This window comes from Alligator sinensis, unplaced genomic scaffold (genome assembly GCF_000455745.1).
Source record: "Alligator sinensis unplaced genomic scaffold, ASM45574v1 scaffold1371_1, whole genome shotgun sequence".
NCBI classification, from domain to species: Eukaryota; Metazoa; Chordata; order Crocodylia; family Alligatoridae; genus Alligator; species Alligator sinensis.
This window is the reverse complement of record NW_005842601.1, coordinates 70,208-88,512: the sequence shown is the minus strand read 5'-3', so window position 1 is coordinate 88,512 and position 18,305 is coordinate 70,208. Positions and strand designations below refer to the sequence as shown.

General features: G+C 41.8%; 1 protein-coding gene across 1 annotated transcript in view; it reads left to right on the top strand.

Moving 5' to 3' along the window:
• The window catches only part of LOC102382988 (protoheme IX farnesyltransferase, mitochondrial-like), a gene marked incomplete at its 3' end in the record, with an annotated part of 104,057 nt that overhangs the window by 17,055 nt on the left and 68,697 nt on the right, over positions 1-18,305 (top strand). The window contains exon 3 of the mRNA XM_025214743.1: positions 5,494-5,618. Coding sequence (XP_025070528.1) covers positions 5,494-5,618 — 125 coding nt within the window. The remainder of the gene's footprint in view (positions 1-5,493; positions 5,619-18,305) is intronic.

The following is an 18,305-nucleotide window of genomic DNA, read 5'->3' as shown; positions in this document are numbered from 1 at the left end:
TCTTAAATAAAAGTGCCCACCCCCCTCCCCTCCCCCCCACTAAAGCACCCGATTTATACAGACTTTGGGTGAGCCAGGTCCAACTCATGTGATGCCTCTTTTGGGCCTTTTTTAACATCAGCAAGCAGCCTTGTAAACTCTTTCTTTACCATTTTATTCATGTAACTTTACAGTCTTGCATAGTGAGAACACTTTCCCCCTCCCCTAGGTATTACTGTGTAAAGTTGTAGAAACAATACAGCTAGGCCCCCTCTACATATGCAGATGAAGGCGCAATGGAACCAATGTGCAATCCACACAGCTGTGCCTCCTGTCATGCCACATGCGCATGGCAGGAGGTGCAATTGTGAGATCGCACATTAGAGCCCATTGTGCCTTATTGCCAGTGCAGGGGGAGCCCAGGATGGTGATCCCGGGCTGCCTCTGCACCAGCTTCTATAACTGTGGCTGTGATGTGGGCTGCAAGTCTCACATCAGAGGCAGTACTGGGAACATGCTGCTGCAAACCTTGTGAGGTACAGGGCTCGCAGTGATGGCAGTGTTCTCCCACTGCCCCTGCTGTGAGCCCCGCACCCAATAATGCTCCCTTGCTGCAAGCCTCACAGCCCAGGAGGCTCACAGTGTTCTCCTCACTGCAAGACCCACAACTGACAAGGTTTACCGCGGAGGCAGTGTCATGAGTTGGGAATGCTGCTGCCATTGTGAGCCTTGTCAGCTATGGGGCTGGCATTGGGTGGTGTCCCACTGTGGCTTGGAGACCATCAGTTGATGGGGCTCCCAGTCACAGGGGAGCACCTGGCCACATGTTCAATATTAATGGTGTGATTAGAACAAGCTACAAAGTTATTACACAAAAAAATATGTAGCTTATTGCTTGTTTTATCATGCCATTAATTGGGTGAACATGTAGCTGGGTCACGACTTAAAGCATGATTGACTAGTTAATCACGCCTTAAATGTAACATGTAAAGGGAGCCCTAGAAACAAGCTTTTGCAGTTCTACAACATAGTTTACAGTTGTATTTATTGAGGTGTGTTTAAATATTTGATAAAACAAGTGTAACGATGAAAGTGTGAACAAATGCTCAAAACTCAAGCTTTCAAGTTTGGGGTCTGAAATAAATGTTGCTGAGGTCTGAAAACTGCACCTAACGTGCTCGTTTTGCTAACTCAGACTTCTTTCCTAGAAAGTGCCTGAAACTGAAATTTGTAAAATGTATTCAGCATTTAGGAATTTGTGCCCATGCACCAGTTTGCTGCTTTGGTATAAGATACTGATTTGGGAGACCTGGGATTTCTGCTATCAACTGCTGAGTGACTGCCAAAAAATCAAATTTCATGTCTATCTCTTTCCTATCTGTAAATGGAGATGAGTTATCCACCTTGGTGTAATAGTATTTACATAGTGCTCCCAAAGTGGAATAACAAGAAGGAAAAAAAGAACGTATAAGCTAAAATATTTCTCTTAATCGCACCAGGGGAAGCTTCCATTTGTTTCCATGAAGTTTAAGTGAAGTTCTGCTCTTATAACTAAGAACAGAAATTGTTTTTTAAATTATCATTTTAATATAGCTAGGTGCTTTGATAAAACAAATTAGTTTTCATTGTTTAGATTGTTGTTTGATCTTAAACTAATTTTATTTAAATCCTGTCAGAAAATAGTTCTTAATTTTGCAGTTATTGTTGTCCTGTTGCAAACAAAGCCTAAAAACGATAGCTTTCTAGCAAATTATTTTACATTACACAGAGAAAGTAGGAAAAATAAATAGTTAGCCCAGAATGAATTGAAACTGTTTTGTGATTATCACAGTCAGCTGTTTCATAATATTGCATTTTAATGTCTGCATGAAATGATAATAGCGTTTGTTTCAAAATACTGTTCTAAAATCAAGAATGCTTTAGAAGTTTGTCTTTCTTTTAATGTACAACTTGTAATTTGCAAGAAAATCTACTTAAGCTTACTCCAGACAAAGCTAGGTTTACAAAGAAAACACACTGGTGAGTCCTGTAGCACCAACATTGACATTGTATTTTGCATTCCAGTGAACAAAGTGTGTGAGTCTAAGAAGGATATCTCTTCTGATATATAAGCTTTAAAAGGCTATTTTTTCCTTGAGGGGTATAGTAAGTTTTAGAAAGACAGTAAAATTGTTAAAGTGCATTTTTCCTCTTGCTTTCCCACTCCGTTTATTATCTGATAAGAGAGGTACAAGCTGCATTTAAAAAAAAAATGTAATGAAATGTAAATGGCCACCAGAACAAAGGCAAAAAATTGTTGGCAAACAGAATTGTTTGATATTGTATATTTTTCCTTTGTTTTCAGAAGCTAGGTATGTAATAGGGATGTACACACAAATTTCAAGGTTTATAAAGAAAGATCACATTACAATGAAGCTGAAAAAGAAATATGTGGTTATAGTCCCCTTGAGTGTATTCTTATGCTGGAAACACCATAATACATCTCTTTTTTACTTATCAGCGCACAATGTGCTTCTTACTCAATCTCAAATAGTCCACAGGAAAATGCTTTCCCTTTTTCTAATAAAACTAGGCATGTTTGGTACAAGAAAAATGTAGTCTCTGAGAATGTAACTTTTAAATCCAGACTTATTCTTGAAAAGTACACACAGTGCCAGGCCTCCTCAACAAATCTTGAAAAAATCAATTCCATCCATTATACAATAAAGTATAGTTAATTTTGCCCCCAAAGCACTAAGCTAACAAGGATCAAAAAACAAACACAGAGTCAATGACCTCATTCCCTTGAAGTAATCTCAATTACATATACATTTCTTTCATGAGAAGAATGCAGAGTAGATTATAAAATTCATGTTTGCCTCCACAAGAAAAGGAAAATAAACTTGCTGCAATGGGACATAACATGCTGCATTTGAAAATGTGGCTCAGGCAGCAAGAACTTTTCCTCAAGTCCAGAGCACTGGACAAACATCTAAAAATATCTGTTTCAGCGTGGTTAAATGAGAAAATGTACTACAGGCTTTTTAATGAGATCCTGATAAGTCACACTGAAATGATTGACTGAAATTAATCTAGAGAAATCAATGGAGACTTTAATTAACACTTTGGCTATACTGTATTAGAATTTCTTTGAGGTCAGTGTAATGGTAATGTTACATGGACTGTTTGCCAATCTGCTCCACCTTTCTCCGTCTGTAAATGAGTTGGTGTTGTGCTGTAATGAATGAGTATAAAATGTTCTCTCTGATAAGTTTTAATTAAATTCTTGTCTGGAAGTGAAAGTGTGATTTATAATACCAAAAAATGAATGTAATCACTCTTAGAAATGCAAACGCCACTGTTTCACCATCATCTTTTCTCTGCATTTTATTAACTTAATCAGTTGAAAAACAGTGAATTTCAGTGAGTTTCATATTTCCTTGTACAGTTTACTAAGAGAACCAAGAATTTTTTAAATATGAAGACTTTCTTGGGCTCTCAAACATCATTAGCCTGGTTTTCACAGCTGCTGTGTACCTACAGCTCCTAATAGAATTAGGTATACTCAACACCTCTGAAAATTGAGCTGCTCTTAGGAGTTCACCTTTAGGCAATCTGTTCTGAACATTTTGGCTATAGTCTCTAACTCAGTTGTGCCAACAACCACCTTCTTTTAACTGCCAATATGAAGTGTCTAATACAGGAGTTCTCCAACTTTGCCAAAGTATGGACTGCTTAGGAGAGGATGTCTCATACATGCCTCCCTTTCTTGTCTAGAAACCCATTTGCGATCATGTATAACTTCTGTCTCAATTGTAGTATGTGATAGGTTTGTCTGCACATGTACTAGCATTTGGGCAAAGGGGGTGGTCTCTTAATGTGTTGCTTCTGTAGATCTGTTAATGAGCCAACCTGGCAGCGCACGGTTATTTTTAGCAGCTATGTCACCATAATCATGTGCTATAGTAAGGTGCTTGTTGTTACAGTGATGTAGTGTTTGCATCACAGTTTGTGCCTGCTGACGCTATGTCACCATAGCAATGAGCTACGTTGCTGTAGTGCATTGTTACGGTGACATTGCATCATGTGTAGATGCACCCTGTGGGCGCATCCAGACTAGTACAGTCGCGTGGTGTGTGGTGCCGCAAACAGGTTTGCAGCGCCATGTACTGCACAGTTCAGTGTTCTCTGTGTTGCAGAGGCATGCTGCCCAAGCATGTGCTGCTCCGTTTTTTTTTCCTTGTGGATTTTTCTGACCTCTGGATATCCAGGGGTCAAAAAACACAATGGACAAAAAAAACTGAAGCAGCGCATGCTTGGACAGCATGTACTGGTGAAAAGTGGAGCCAGGCTGCCTGGAGCTGCACTGCAGCTGTAGGCCAGCCTCTGCCTGGCAGGATCGCTGTGGCTGCAGCCCTGGCAGGCCCCCAGGACCCTAGGTAAGGCTACTGGTGCCACTGCTGGCCCCAGCCTCCCCTACTGCTCCCCAGGGTAAGTTGTCAGTTGCCAAAGCTTGCATGGCATGGGCATTCCCTGGGGACAAATAGCTGTGGCACAAGGTACACCACTGCTACTTGTCCCCGGGAAACCAAACATCCACACACGTCTGTACGCACCCTATGTGTTCTTAGCAGTAATTCGAATAGAATAATCCTGTTGCAATTTCAGCTTGTGCAGGTCATTTTATCTCCCTGTTTTCCTTCCCAACTTTGCTTGTCTTGTCTATTTACCATATTTATCTGCATCCAAGATGACCCTGAATTTAAGATAAGCCCCCAATAATTAGATTCTGTACATGAAAATGTATAAGAAATGTTATACATATACCCCTGAAAATGTTATAATTTTCCATGTATAGAACCTAATTATTGGAATACCATATTAAATTAATCCCCACTACCATTGCAGAGGGGGAAAGCAGCAGAAGGGGGAAGGTGGTGGGGGTCAGGCAGTGAGGGGAGAGGTGGGAGGGGAGGCAGCTTGCCCCCCTGCCTCCTGTTCTCCACCCCTGCGCCCCTTCCACTTACCCCTGCTTCTGTCTATCTCTCTCATCCTCTGGCCTCTGTTCCCCTTCCCCCGTCTCCCCTCTATACTGTTTTGCCCCCAGCACCTTCCACCCCCTCCCCACTACTGCTTTCCCCTCTGCAGTGGTGGTGGGGATGAATTTAAAACGAGCCTCCAATAATTAAGTTCCATACAGGTCTCTGTTCCCCTTCTCCCATCTCCCTGCCCCGACCTCTTCTGCATCTGTGTTCCTCGTGTGCCGCCCCCCGCCCGGCGCCACTTACCCTTGTTCTGTGCTGGCAGGTTCTATCCCCACTGAAGCCTGGGATGTGGAGCATGGCTAAGTTTTTACTTGTAGGACAGTGGGACTCTGCTCTGGGTTAGAGCTATTGTGATGCAAATAGTAGTGTAAAGGGTTCAACTTTGTAGTTCAGGGGCCTACAAATCTGATCTCTAATGGGTACATTTATGGAAAATAATATATTGTTGGTGCTTTGATGGTGAAATATGTTGTGCACTTGTGTATTACAGCCCTGGTTGTGAGTACCGCATCAGCTGGATTTGCAATGGCTCCAGTCCCTTTTGACTTCACTTGTTTCCTGCTTGCCTCTGTTGGAACTGGACTTGCTTCCTGTGCTGCCAACTCCATCAATCAAGTTAGTGCATCATCTTTGTTTGTACTGCAAAATGATGTCTGAAAGTTCAAAACATTTTCACTGACTCTACATGGATAGTGTGATGTGACAGGAAATATGTGCTGTGCAGATGTATAAAAATGTGTTTTCTCAGAGTTGGTCGCCAGTATTGTCTGGGGTCAGTTTTGGTAGGGGGTTAGGTGCTACTAGCCATATCATGCCTCAGTCTCAGTGGTCTGTGACAAAAGCTCAACCAGGTTTATTGTCTACAAGCCTAATCCCAAGCATCCATGACTAGCCAGTACGTAGTGCTAGCCAAGTTATTTGCAGGCATGGTACAAGCATAAAATGCATTTGTGCCCCCAAACCCAGTATACAGCATTAAGGTTTCCTAGGACCCTTTCTATATACCAACCGATAAAGCTCCAGGTTTATATCATGCATAACCTAAAAATACTAAAATATAGGATCATAGGAAAACAGGGCTGGAAGGGACCTCACAAGGTCACCTAGTCCAGTGTCCTGCTCAGTGTAGTATAATTCCTGACTAAACCATCCCAGTCAAGTGTCTGCCCAACTTGCTCTTGAAAATTTAAGTGGCTAGAGATTCCACAGCTTTTCTAGATAACTTGTTCCACTGCTTGCCCACCTTCGTAGTCAAAAAGATCCTTCTAATATCCACTCTAAAATTCTTCTGCCACAGCTTGAGGCCCTAGTTCTGTCCCCTACAGTCACAGAGGAAAACCCATCCTCATTCTTTTTGTAATCTCCCTTCAGGCATTTGAGGACTGTTAACAAATTCCTTCTCAGTCTTCTCTTCTCCAGGTTAAATAACCCTAGTTCTTTTCAGCCTTTCCTGGTAAGTCTTGTCTTGGAGGCCCCTAACCATTTTTGTTGCTTAGCACTGGGCTCTTTCCCAACTGTTCACATCCTTCTTGAAGTGTGAAGCCCAAAACTGGACATAGTACTCAAGGTGAGGCCTCATCTGTTGAATAAAACAGAAGAATCACTTCCTTTGTTTTGCAGGTAACATTCCTGTTAATACACCCTAGTACACTGTTGGATTTTTCTAGCAACAAGAGCATACTGTTGGCTCATATTCAACTTATGGTCTAATGTAACCTCCGGGTCCTTCTGTGCAGTACTGAAGTCTAGGGAATCATTTCTCAGTCTGTATTTGTACGTGCAGTTATTCCATCACAAGTTCACGACTTCGCATTTGTCCTTGTTGAATGAATATCTGCACCCCAATATTAACCAGATAGTGTGACCTTCTCACCAGATAGGGAATCTATTTACCAGGTTAGTCTGATCCTGTTTTGGTGTCCTGTACTGGTTTTTATCAATCATTCTCTATCTATTGGCCTTGTGAGGTGCCTATAAGGCCTAACAGTTAAACTTGCTCAGCGTTTCCGGGTAAGCTACATATGGTATACCTAGTTCCTTTGTCAGTGAGGCCTACTTTGGTCAATACCGTTAGCAGGGCCTGTGCGGCCGCCACACCCTACTTTCCCATGGCCGATTGCACGTGCAGCTCCTTGGGTTGCTGATGGGCCTCGTGCCTGGCCAATTGCGCACCGCCTGTCAGCAGCCCGCGGAGTCCGCCTGTGCAGCCCATAGAGGGGCACTGCTGCCCTTGCCTCCCCTGGCCCTGTTCCTGTGAAGCAGCAGTGCAAGGTGGTGGGTGGCAGTGGTGCCTGCCATGTGTGAACCCCCCTAGCCCCACATCTGTCCACAGAGGGGTGCCACTGCCCTCACCCCCACCCTGCTCTGTCCCTGCCTGCATGCATGTACCCCCTATCACGTTTCCAAGTACCCCTATGGGTACACGTGCCCCCGGTTGACAACCCCTGCCTTATAGCAGTAATGCTTGTGTTGGTGACATGAAATGTGTCCATTGAAAATGCTTTGAGGTAGAACTGTGTAGTTGAGTATGGGAATAGGTGGTAAGAATCCTGGCTTATATTCTTAATTCTTTTTTTGTCTTATTGCATGACCTTTGTCAAGTCACTTAGGGTGCTTGAACAAACGAAGGATGCTTTGATGTGTTCTAATTAGAATGTTTCAGCATCCTCGTCATCACGTGTATTCAGCATCCCCATGTTTCAAAATGGTGGTGAGGGTGCCTTAACTAAAGCTCATCAAACAAGCTTTACTTAACGTGTCCCCACCGGCATTTTGAAGTGTGGGACACTGAATATACAAGATTTCATAAATGTCATAGACATTTGGGCTGAAAAGGACCCCTGGAGGGACATTTGGGCTGGAAGGGACCACATCCAAATGTGTCTGGAAGGCATTCAAAGTGGGTGCTTGAACTGCCTCCGGCAGTCTATTCCAAACCTTGGGGTCTTGGACAGTGAAGAAGTTCTTTTTTATGTTCAGCCTGAATCGGTCGCAGTGGAGTTTGTGACCATTCGATCTTGTCATCCCTTGGGGCGCTCTGGTGAACAGACGTTCCCCCAGATCCTGATGAGCACCCCTGATAAACTTATAGGCGGCCACCAGATCACCCCTGAGCCTGTGATTTTCCAGGCTGCAGAGTCTCATGGCTCTCGGCCTCTCATCATAAGGTCTGTTTTCCTGACCTCTGATCATTCGCGTGGCTCTCCTCTGCACCCTCTCAAGCTTCTCCACTTCCTTTTTGAATTGTGGAGCCCAAAGCTGGATACAGTACTCCAGCTGTGGCCTCACCAAGGCCGAGTACAAGGGGAGAATGACGTCCCGGGATTTGCTTGAGAAGCATCTATGGATGCAAGCCAGTGTTTTGTTTGCTTTACTAGCCGCAGCATCACATTGAAGGCTCATGTTCATCTTGTGGTCAGTGATGACCCCCAAGTCCCTTTCATCTGTAGTGCTAACCAGCGTAGCACTGTCGAGCCTATGGGCATGCTGTAGGTTTTAAGATGCTGTGAGCATTTTAATTGCAGTGGCTCCTGAGAGCCGCTCTAATTAAAACGCTACCCTCCCCATCACCCCCCAACCTGGAGCATGTGTATAGACTCACTTAGACATCAAGTCAGTACCCACTGAATTTAGTTTTGCCAGTTTTTTTCAATGGGCTCATAGTAAGGCCTGTAAATTAAGTGTACCAGTGCTGTCCTGTATAAGAGGAAAAATAAGTTACCTGCATTCATAAACTGTTTTCAGATCTTCATATGAAAGTGCTTACAAAGCAACCATAAAGATTAATAAAAGTATACAAAGTACTTTTTTCACCCTCTGATTACTGGGTGCATATCTTATACAAATCTGAATGGGAAAGCTGACTTTTAAATGAGCTTTTTAAGTGCATCCAATGTTCTTGCTTTTGATGCAGTTTTGAAGATGAGCCAACAGCCGTTCTTTCTCAGTTTTTCTTGTATTTCCCATGTTGTTCTGGTTTTGTTCATACTCCAATTTCAATGTGTGCCCTAACAGAATAATTTCAAATGGATTGACAGTAGGTTCCCTTTGGAACTGGATGCTATAAAGCTAAAAAGAGAATAGATTTTTTTTTTTTTTTTGGAGACAGTTGTTTTACCTTTCTCCTTTTGAGATTCTGGTAAATCTTCTTAGCAAATAGTTAGGTTTGTACCAGGGGCTTCTTTTCTCAGCTTTCAGTTTCCAGATATTCACCATTACTATGTTTTGTCTCAAAAGTAGCTATTTTAGGTACTGCTGATAACATTTGGGGTACCTGAGGATGCTAAGAATTCCATAATATAATTTGGAGTTTGCCATTTCCAGGGCTTCTCTTACATCAGGAGGTTAGTGTGCAGTAAACTTGAATTTGATTTTATAGCAAACTAGCTACTCTGCACTGATTCCCCTGATAATGTTTTTAATGTAGCTCACTCAGGAGTTAGTGCAAAGTAGTGTAAATTCATGTACTACCCTACTGCATAGTAATTACCTTGATTTGCAAGTGACACGCCAGTTAATACAACAGGTAGACTATCGCCATTTAATACAACAGGTAGACTGGCAGCTTCTCTTTTTCAAAAAAAAAAAATTGAATAGAAGAATGTTTTAAAGTCATGACAAAATAGTGACAGTTCTGGGCATTACACATCAGTGGATCATTTAACTTGGTATAAGACTCTCTTCATTTGGTTGGAGGTTGTTGAACTGCAGAAGCCTGGGAATTTTGGTGTGAATAAGCATTGCAAAGTATGCGGACTCATCTGATTGTTTTGGAAGTTCACAGACCTAGATCTTCCTCCTTAGTACTTTCATACCTGTCCTTTTTGGGCAGCTCAATGACTCGGGTTCCCTTACTGGCTCCCTTCTGTCCTGTATAAGCTCGCTGCATTGAGGACCTACTTCGCACAATGCTACAAGTCTACGGCTGTCTCTTCTAGGGCAGCCCATACCTCTTCCTCCTTTCATTCCTATTACACATTTATACCTACAATTTATAATATCAGAAGACAGGGTGAGGATGTAAAGTTTTGATCACATAAGGATCGTCTTCCCTGTGGTTTTGAACAGATGTAAAAAATAATTTATCCAGTTGAACCTGTAAGTAGAATTTATATAGGCAGACCCACTCATAGTAGAACTCACTAAAGATACTGGAATTAATCTCTCTATTCTAGAAGAAAAACACAGAAGGGAAGATACAGGTACTTGATGCCTTTTTCAACACTAACCATCTCAAAACTGAAACAGTGGCCACTGTAGAGGTCTCAAAAACATATACACAGGACGTTGGAAAGGGATTTTTAAATAGTCTTTTTCTCTCTAGACAGATGATTGGTACAGAGCTCATTATGCTACAGTTTCTTGTTCTATATGCCCAGCCCTGCACAAAAGAGTGCCAAACCTAAGGCTTCCAAAAATGTGTGAGGATGCATTTAGGATGAGGAATAGGAGTGTAATGAAGTGTCTTTCTAATTTGAGATGTGTGCATCCTTGTGCATAATACACATAGTAGGCACATCTGTTCCTGGTTAGACCTAAAGAGGCTCAATGAAATATTAGGGGTGGAAAAGCACAGGCTCAGGGGCGATCTGGTGGCTACCTATTGTCATAACCCAAGGGTATGATTTTGTGTGTGCTTCGGCACTAGAATTATCCCCGCCAAATTACAGCTTCGTTGCATGGTGGAGTTTTCTACTGCAGAGGAGAACCCCGGTGCAAGGACGAGTTTCCCGCCTATTTGCAGCTTCCTTTGCAGGGTGCATTGCTCAAGTTGCAAGAGAAATGCGCGGTGCAAAGGATTTCCTGCCACCCGCATGCAAATTTGTTCCCCGCTATTGGCTAGTTCTAAATTATTCCCACATGGCGGCTAACGATTGGCCTGTTAGCTGTATAAGAGGCTTGAGCGGTTTCCGCCCAAGCCGAAGAGGACTCCACATCCATCTCGTGGGGACTCTGGGTACACGGCAGGGAAATAAAGACCCCTGTGTGAGATTCAGAGGAGCTTGGCGACCTGATCCATTGCCCACCTCTTCCCGTCTTCGAGCGACAAATTTTATAAGATGTATCTATGAGTTCCCGATTTTGGTGGCGCGCTTACACAGGGCATCCGGAGCTCTGTTTCCGTGGAGCCTAGCAAACTCCACGTGATCGTTCGTGTTGTCTTTGTCTGTAACCACAACTCAAGCAAGTTTTCCAGCCTGCACCGCAACCATCTCCGGTGTAAGTAAACAATCTTTAAATCTACCGCTACGAGTCCGTGCCTAATTCTAGCTTGACGCACGCCTTCTCCGACCCCGCGTGCCTGGGCTGCTGGCCACACCCCACGCAGAGCACGAAAAAGGGCCCGGCTCGCAACCGGCCCGCACACCTATAAGTTTATTAGGGGTGCTCACCAGGATCTGGGGGAACGTCTTGTTCACCAGAGCACCCGAAGGGATGACAAGAGCGAATGGTCACAAACTCCTCTGCGACCATTTCAGGCTGGACATAAGGAAGAACTTCACTTTCCGAGCCCCCAAGGTTTGGAATAGACTGGTGCCGTAGGCGGTTCAAGCACCCACTTTGAACGCCTTCAAGACACTTTTGGATGTTTATCTTGCTGGGATCCTATGATCCCTGCTGACTTCCTGCCCCTGGGCAGGTGGCTGGACTCGATTCTCTGTGGTCCCTTCCAGCCTGAATGTCTATGAAATCTATGAAAAACAACTTTTCCCATCATTAGAAGATATAAAGCCCAAGTTTAAGAGGCAGCTGTACGGTCAATGCACATTGACCTTTAAAACCAGTGAGAACCAACCTTGAGAGAAGAAGTTCAGTTAATAACTGTTATGCTATGTACCATTATGGATGATAGTGTAGACTGGCATAATTAGGAAAAAGAAAGTGGATAAAGCTACTTTTCTTCCTATAATCCTTGGATTCAGTATTGACCCCACAGAGTGGTGGACATATCATCACTGCAGTGTGTCAAAAACGGGGTGAGGTAAGATAGTAGTAGAAATAAGCTAGTGAATTGCCCTGCGAAATACAGTAGTCAGATGAGATGATACACTAGTTTTTACTGCCTGTTATTCTATAATCAATTACCAAAGTTATTTCCTAAGCAGATTTAATTTTACTTTTTCACTTTTACATATGGTATTGAAATCTGGCTTGGCTCCATTTCCATCATTCTTTCAAATCATGACTGATAGGATATTGCAGTGACTTAAGTTTTTTCTATAGACTGCCAGCTAGATGACTTCCATTAGCCTAAGTTCTGTTTCTATGGGGCATAATGTACAGGGGGCCAAATGTGATACTATCTGAGGCCATTTGAAATTGGTGTTTTTTCTTATATTAGCATCCTGACTATGTAGGCTGTGCAGGTGGCAACAAGGTTTTTTTCTTTTTCTCCTCTCAGCAATTTTATAATTTTGTCAATCTTTAACCAAATGGGTCTAAAACTCTTCATGCTAGGCACCTGTCTTAGGCCTATTTCCTTTTTTATACTACTACAAAAAAGAAAAAAAAGGTCCACGTGTTTATCTAATCAGAATAATATTAGAGAAGAATAACTTAAAAGACATTGCTGCAACTGTTTTATTCAAAAGTTTTAGCACCACCACTTTGGAGCAGGGTCCTGAATTCAGCTGGAGGCCTGCAGTGGTGTCAGGGACACCCTTTCTATCCACATGAAAATCTTTCTGCATTTGGTCAAATTTTGACATTTCCAGTTTGCAGATGGCCCATATAGATGAAGAACCACTGGGGGGCAGGTGTGCACAGGGAGGGACATTGGGGATTGGGACAGTGACAGGCTTGAGAGGTAGAAGGGATTGGGCTAGTTTGAGGATTTGGTATAAGGTTGGCTCTCGAAATGAGAGCACTGCCAAGAACAGAATCCAAGATTTCTGAGTCTCAGCTTTCAGCTGTTGTCAGAAAATAGCTGTGAAACCTGCTGGACTCGGTCTCTTTAGTAGCTTCTCCATGTAAAGGATGACCTCTTCCTACTGTTTGAGTTACTCTGTTAGCTCAAGTGGCAGACATTTGTGTGGTGGATCTAAAGACTCTAATATGCTGATAAGCAAAATCTTGTCACTGTATGATCCATTCTGTGTACTACTGGTCAGAGTCCCTTCATTCGTTAAGTCTCTAAAGTACCTCTTAATATTGTAGTGAAGTTTTGTATTGTGAGTTTATATAGTTGATCCTTGTGCAGGTGGTGCTGAGGGCTCCTCTTTAAACTTATTTTATTGTATGGGAGTTGTAGGGTGGCACACTGGTTTTGACACTTAGTATTGCTGACACCCTGTGTTCAAAAATCAGGAATCAAGGTCCAAAATAGCAAGGATGCCTTTTAAAGAATAATTCCCTTAAGTTTTTCTTATTTGCCTCCTTCATTTAGACTCTTAGCGATAACATTATTAAATTGTTCACCACTGTCATGGAGGAGAGAAACAGATTTTTAATAATGAAAACTGAGATTCCTGGGTCATATCTGACTCCAGTAGCAGTAACTTTACCAAAAAACACAGCATATTGTGAGCCTTTCACTTAAAATATATTTATATAAATTTATAAATTATATATATAAATATTTTATATGTATAAATATTTATTTATATTATAGATATGGATATATATATATATATAGAGAGAGAGAGAGAGAGAGAGATGTATACATGTGAAATGTATGTGTGTGTGTGTCTCTCTCTTTCTACACCCCCCCCATGTAAATATATTTATTGTACTTTCACTTAGATGTATTTATAGTTTTAGATCTAGTTGAGGAAAGTTATATCCTTACACAAATTCGTTTTTCCATCCCAAGACATAAACTGTAACTGGGTTTTTCTAAACGGAAATAGAGATAATAAAATACCTTTTTGAAAGGGTCTGTTAAATTATTTCTTTTAGGTGTAGTATAGGAAGCTGAGCATCTAATCGTACACAATACCAATACTGGAAAAAAGTTATCAGTTTTAAAATGTTTTGGAGAATGTGGCCAAAATCCTTTTGAGCTTGGGCTGGCGCTGGGGGATAATGCCAGGAATGCTTTAGAAAGTCATCCTAAGCTGTGTACTGAGGTTATAAAAGATTTTTTCAGACATTTTCTAGAATGATTTATGTTAGGCAGTAATTTGGTAGAAATAGATTCAATAAAAGATTTGTGGAAAATCTTATCATGAGTGTTACTGGTGTGAATGAATATTGTGAATATCTTGATGGTTTTTTTCGTGTTAAGGATTTAACATAATGTCATGGATAATGAAACAGAGAATTGCTGCAGAAAGGTGCAGGACAACAGATAGTATTTCTCTTGTCCCCCCACCAGTTGTTATGCTTCTGTCTCACTTTTCAGTATCACCATACTTCAGAGTTGTATTTCTCACCTAATCCACCATTTTAGTGGCATTCTAACCTAGTAGTCCCTGATTCATTTCCACATCATACAACACCACATTATATCTTTCAGCCTTCACAGGGTACTACAACTTATTGCTGCTTTTAAGTCCCACCTGTTAAAACTGCTTTCCTTCATTCTGATTCTTTGCGCTCCGCTCTCCTCTTCCAGTTTTGGAATAACTCTTTTATTTTAGATGGGTGCTTTACATTAATGTTCTTTCATTTCAAGGAGATCTGTGTTTACTATGTGTTTAATTAAAAAAAAAAAAAATCCTTGAATGCATCCACCAAAGAAGAGCTCAGAATATTACACTTGTTTTAGAGACAGTGAGCCAATCAAGACAGAAACAGTCTTCATGAAGCCAGTGTTTTTTGTTGTTATAAAATGTAAAACAAGTGGTACTGTATTTGGATTTATGTAGTGACAAAATACATGTAATTATTCATAATACATATGCACATTGCTTAATTAAATACTAATCCTCACACCACATGTTTGCAGTAGATAGACAAATACCATCCATTACATCTGGGGAAACTGAAATACTGAGTGTGGAACTTATTTCTCTTAAGGTCAAATTAGTATCCAGCTAACTGACTCCTTCAGTATCCTATGTGATAATGTGAAAATGCAAGTGTTTTACTGAAACATTGTTTGATAAAAAAGATAACCCATCCCTCCCCCAAACAGTGAATCAGCAGAAAGTTGGCTTATTGTCAGCCTAGTAAAGACCACAATCATTCTTTATTTGTCCCCTGGCTTTATTATAACATATACCTACATAGACCTTTGCGGTGCTATTACCCACGCTAATGTGCTCTGGTATCTATTCATGGCACTGCACTGAGCCATGTAGACATGGGTTTCCTGTCACTTTTTCAAGCTGTCTTTAATTTAGCTCATTGTCTGAATCTGTTTTGTAAGGCCGTTTCTCTGATCTCTTTATGAAAGCAGAAGAATAAGGGTTTTTTTTCAGTTGTGGTGGATGCTCCAATTTATTTTCTGTAGAATAAAAAGCATCATTTGTGAGGCTTCTGAGATGCCAGCCTCTGATTTATGGAGGAGTAGATAAAACGTGAAGAAATATTTACAACATAAGGCACAGCATTAAAACGTTAAAAGAATCAAATACATGTTTTAAGTCAAGTACATTCTTCTGGAACTGTAGCATGGGTTAAAAGTGGGAGAGGTCTGTAAAGATGAAAGCAAGATGTTTAAAATGGTTTGAGTTTAGTAACTGAAAGATAAAATGCTGTGGTTAGATTTAACTGACCATAACTTGAAAAAGAAAGCAGATGGAACTGAGTATCTTGAATAAAGTTGTAAAGCCCACAATAAGAAATAAAGCAAATACATTAACATATGGCAAGAACAAATCTAAGAGCAGTTTGTATTGCTACCACTTCAGAGTTTTGATCTGATGGGTATTTGTATTTAGGAGCTGCAATATTTCTGCTTTTTGATGGGTTGCACATATAAAAGACTTGCTCATTTTTGTTCTTAATATAGTGTCAACATCATTTGACAATAATGATCTCTTAAAAGCATAAGCTTAAGGGGGAGGATGGACAGTCTTGTTGTAAAAGCAGTGGAATGGGACTTAAGATCTGGGTTCATTTGTAGCTCTCAGATCCCCTGGGTGACCTTATGTAAATCATATAATCTCTGTTCTAGTTTCCCATCTGAAAAATGGCCTTACCTCAAAGAGTATTGTGAGAACAGATTCATCAATGTCTACAAGGTATTCAGATACTATGGTGATAGGTGCCACGTAGAAATCTAGATAAAAAATTTTTCCTGATTCTTTCTTTACTGTTTCTTCCCTTACCAAAAGTATTTTTAAGTCTTCACTGTTTATAATTTTTTGCTCTTGTTCTAATAGCTTTTATTAAAGAGAATTTCCAGGCACTTTATGAAAGTTAAAGAATTACCATATTTATTGGTTTATAATGTTTTCCCCACAAAACAGGAGCTCTTAAAACAAGCTGCATCATGTGCACTAAGCTGTGAAAGGAAAAGTACTGTGTAATTCAAACCAGTAGTTTGAATGTGAGCCCGGAAACACCAGCGAGGGTCTGTAGGTCAGGGTCCAGAGTCTGCAGTGTCCTCCACACATCAAGCAGCCCTGGAATGAAGGTGGGAGGCTAGGGAAGGGAGCTGTTGCAACCTACCGCTTTCTGTCCAGAGAGGAAGAGAGGGGAACCCACACAGCATCACACCATAAACAAAATGGTGTGGTGGACTTGACAAGATGGGGCAGGAGGGTTTGACATTTTAATTTTTTTTAATTATTGTTTTAATTTACTTATGCTGTTCGCCTTTGTTTTGAGGGGAAGAGGTAGGGTTATACATGCATGTTCTTTTTATTTGTTGGAGAGAGAGAGATATTCAGTGTTTGAGAGAGCAATCCTGCAGTAACTCATTCAAGTGAGAGGTTCTACAGAAATCAGTAAGACTACTTGCATAAAAACAGTCTTTACTTATACAAATGAAGGTGTTCTATTTCAGGCCTGATTATGCAGGTTATATTGTGCAAGGATCTACTCATGAAAACTAACTTTTAGGAATTGGAATGTTCATTTATAGAGTACCTTACAGCCTCTGTTTGATTCTGAAACAATCGGTAAAGGAAAGAAATCTTGCACAAATGGGCTAAAACCAAAAATACTTAGGTAAGATTTAAAATAATGCTTAAAGTAGGTGTTGATTACAGACAGATATTAAGATTGCAAAGGAACATGAATTAGAAAACAAAACAAGCAGGAAACACAGAAATAGAATAGAAAAATAGTCAAGAGCTTGGGGTGCACTGATAAAGATTTTTTTGGCCGAAGCTGATAGCCAGTTATTAACCAGCCATATTAGCCAATATTGATTCGATAACCGATTTGGTTACATGTGATGCCAGAGGCTGCTGGAGTGCGCCCCCAAAAAAGTTTATTTATGTCAGTACTTTTAAAATGCAAAAGTTCTGCTGCACTCCAGCAGCCTCTGTTGCATGTATCAGTGTCCCAGTTCTTAAAAATGGTGGTGGGGGTGCTTTAGTTCAAGCACTGCCACCACCATTTTGAAGCACAGGGACACATTTAAACAGGGCAGAGCAGGGTGAGAGTGGATGTGGGCTGCCCACTATATGGGCTTGGGGCTCTCCATTCTGCTGCTTTTGCCTTGGCGGTCCTAGCCACGTGCCCCCTGCCTGCCCAGCCGTGGGAGGCACAACTCGCCACCCCCACTGTTGTCAGGTGGGCAGGGGGCACACAGCCGGCATGGGCTCCCAAGGGAAAAGCAGCAGAATGCAAAGCCCAAAGTGAGCAGCTTGCATCTGCCCCATGCACAAATCTGGGTGGCACATGCCCCCCCATGCCTCCCTTCATGGGGTGCACACAGTAGCCTGGAGTGGCCTGCCCCCCATGCCCCTTGGACAAGCCACCTATGGCTCTGGGTCCCATGTACTGCCTTGGTTGGGCAGTGCCTCCAGCCCTTGCCCTACTCCCTTCCTCACCGTGGAGGCCTCAATCTGCCCCCTCCCCTACATCCACCCCTTCCTCTCCATAGATTTACCTGAAGAGAGCTGCTCTGCATGCTGCCCAGCTGTTTTCCTGGCCATGTGCATGCTTGCAGCTGTGCACATTCACATGGGACCCCGACTTGCTCCTGGTAGCCTCAAACAGGACCTCTTGCAGTCTAGAATGCTGCCTGCCTGCATGGGGAAACCTGCCATTTACTGAGGGGACACAGGCATCTGGGGCCCCTGGCCAGAAGACATAATTAATTATATTTATCAGATAACTTTATTGGCCATAATGGCCAAAAAAACCCAATAGCTGATAATGTAAATTTCCCTTTTATCGTTGCTGATCCGATATGCAACCGATATATTGCTACAGCTCTACCAAGAGCACCATTACAAGGCA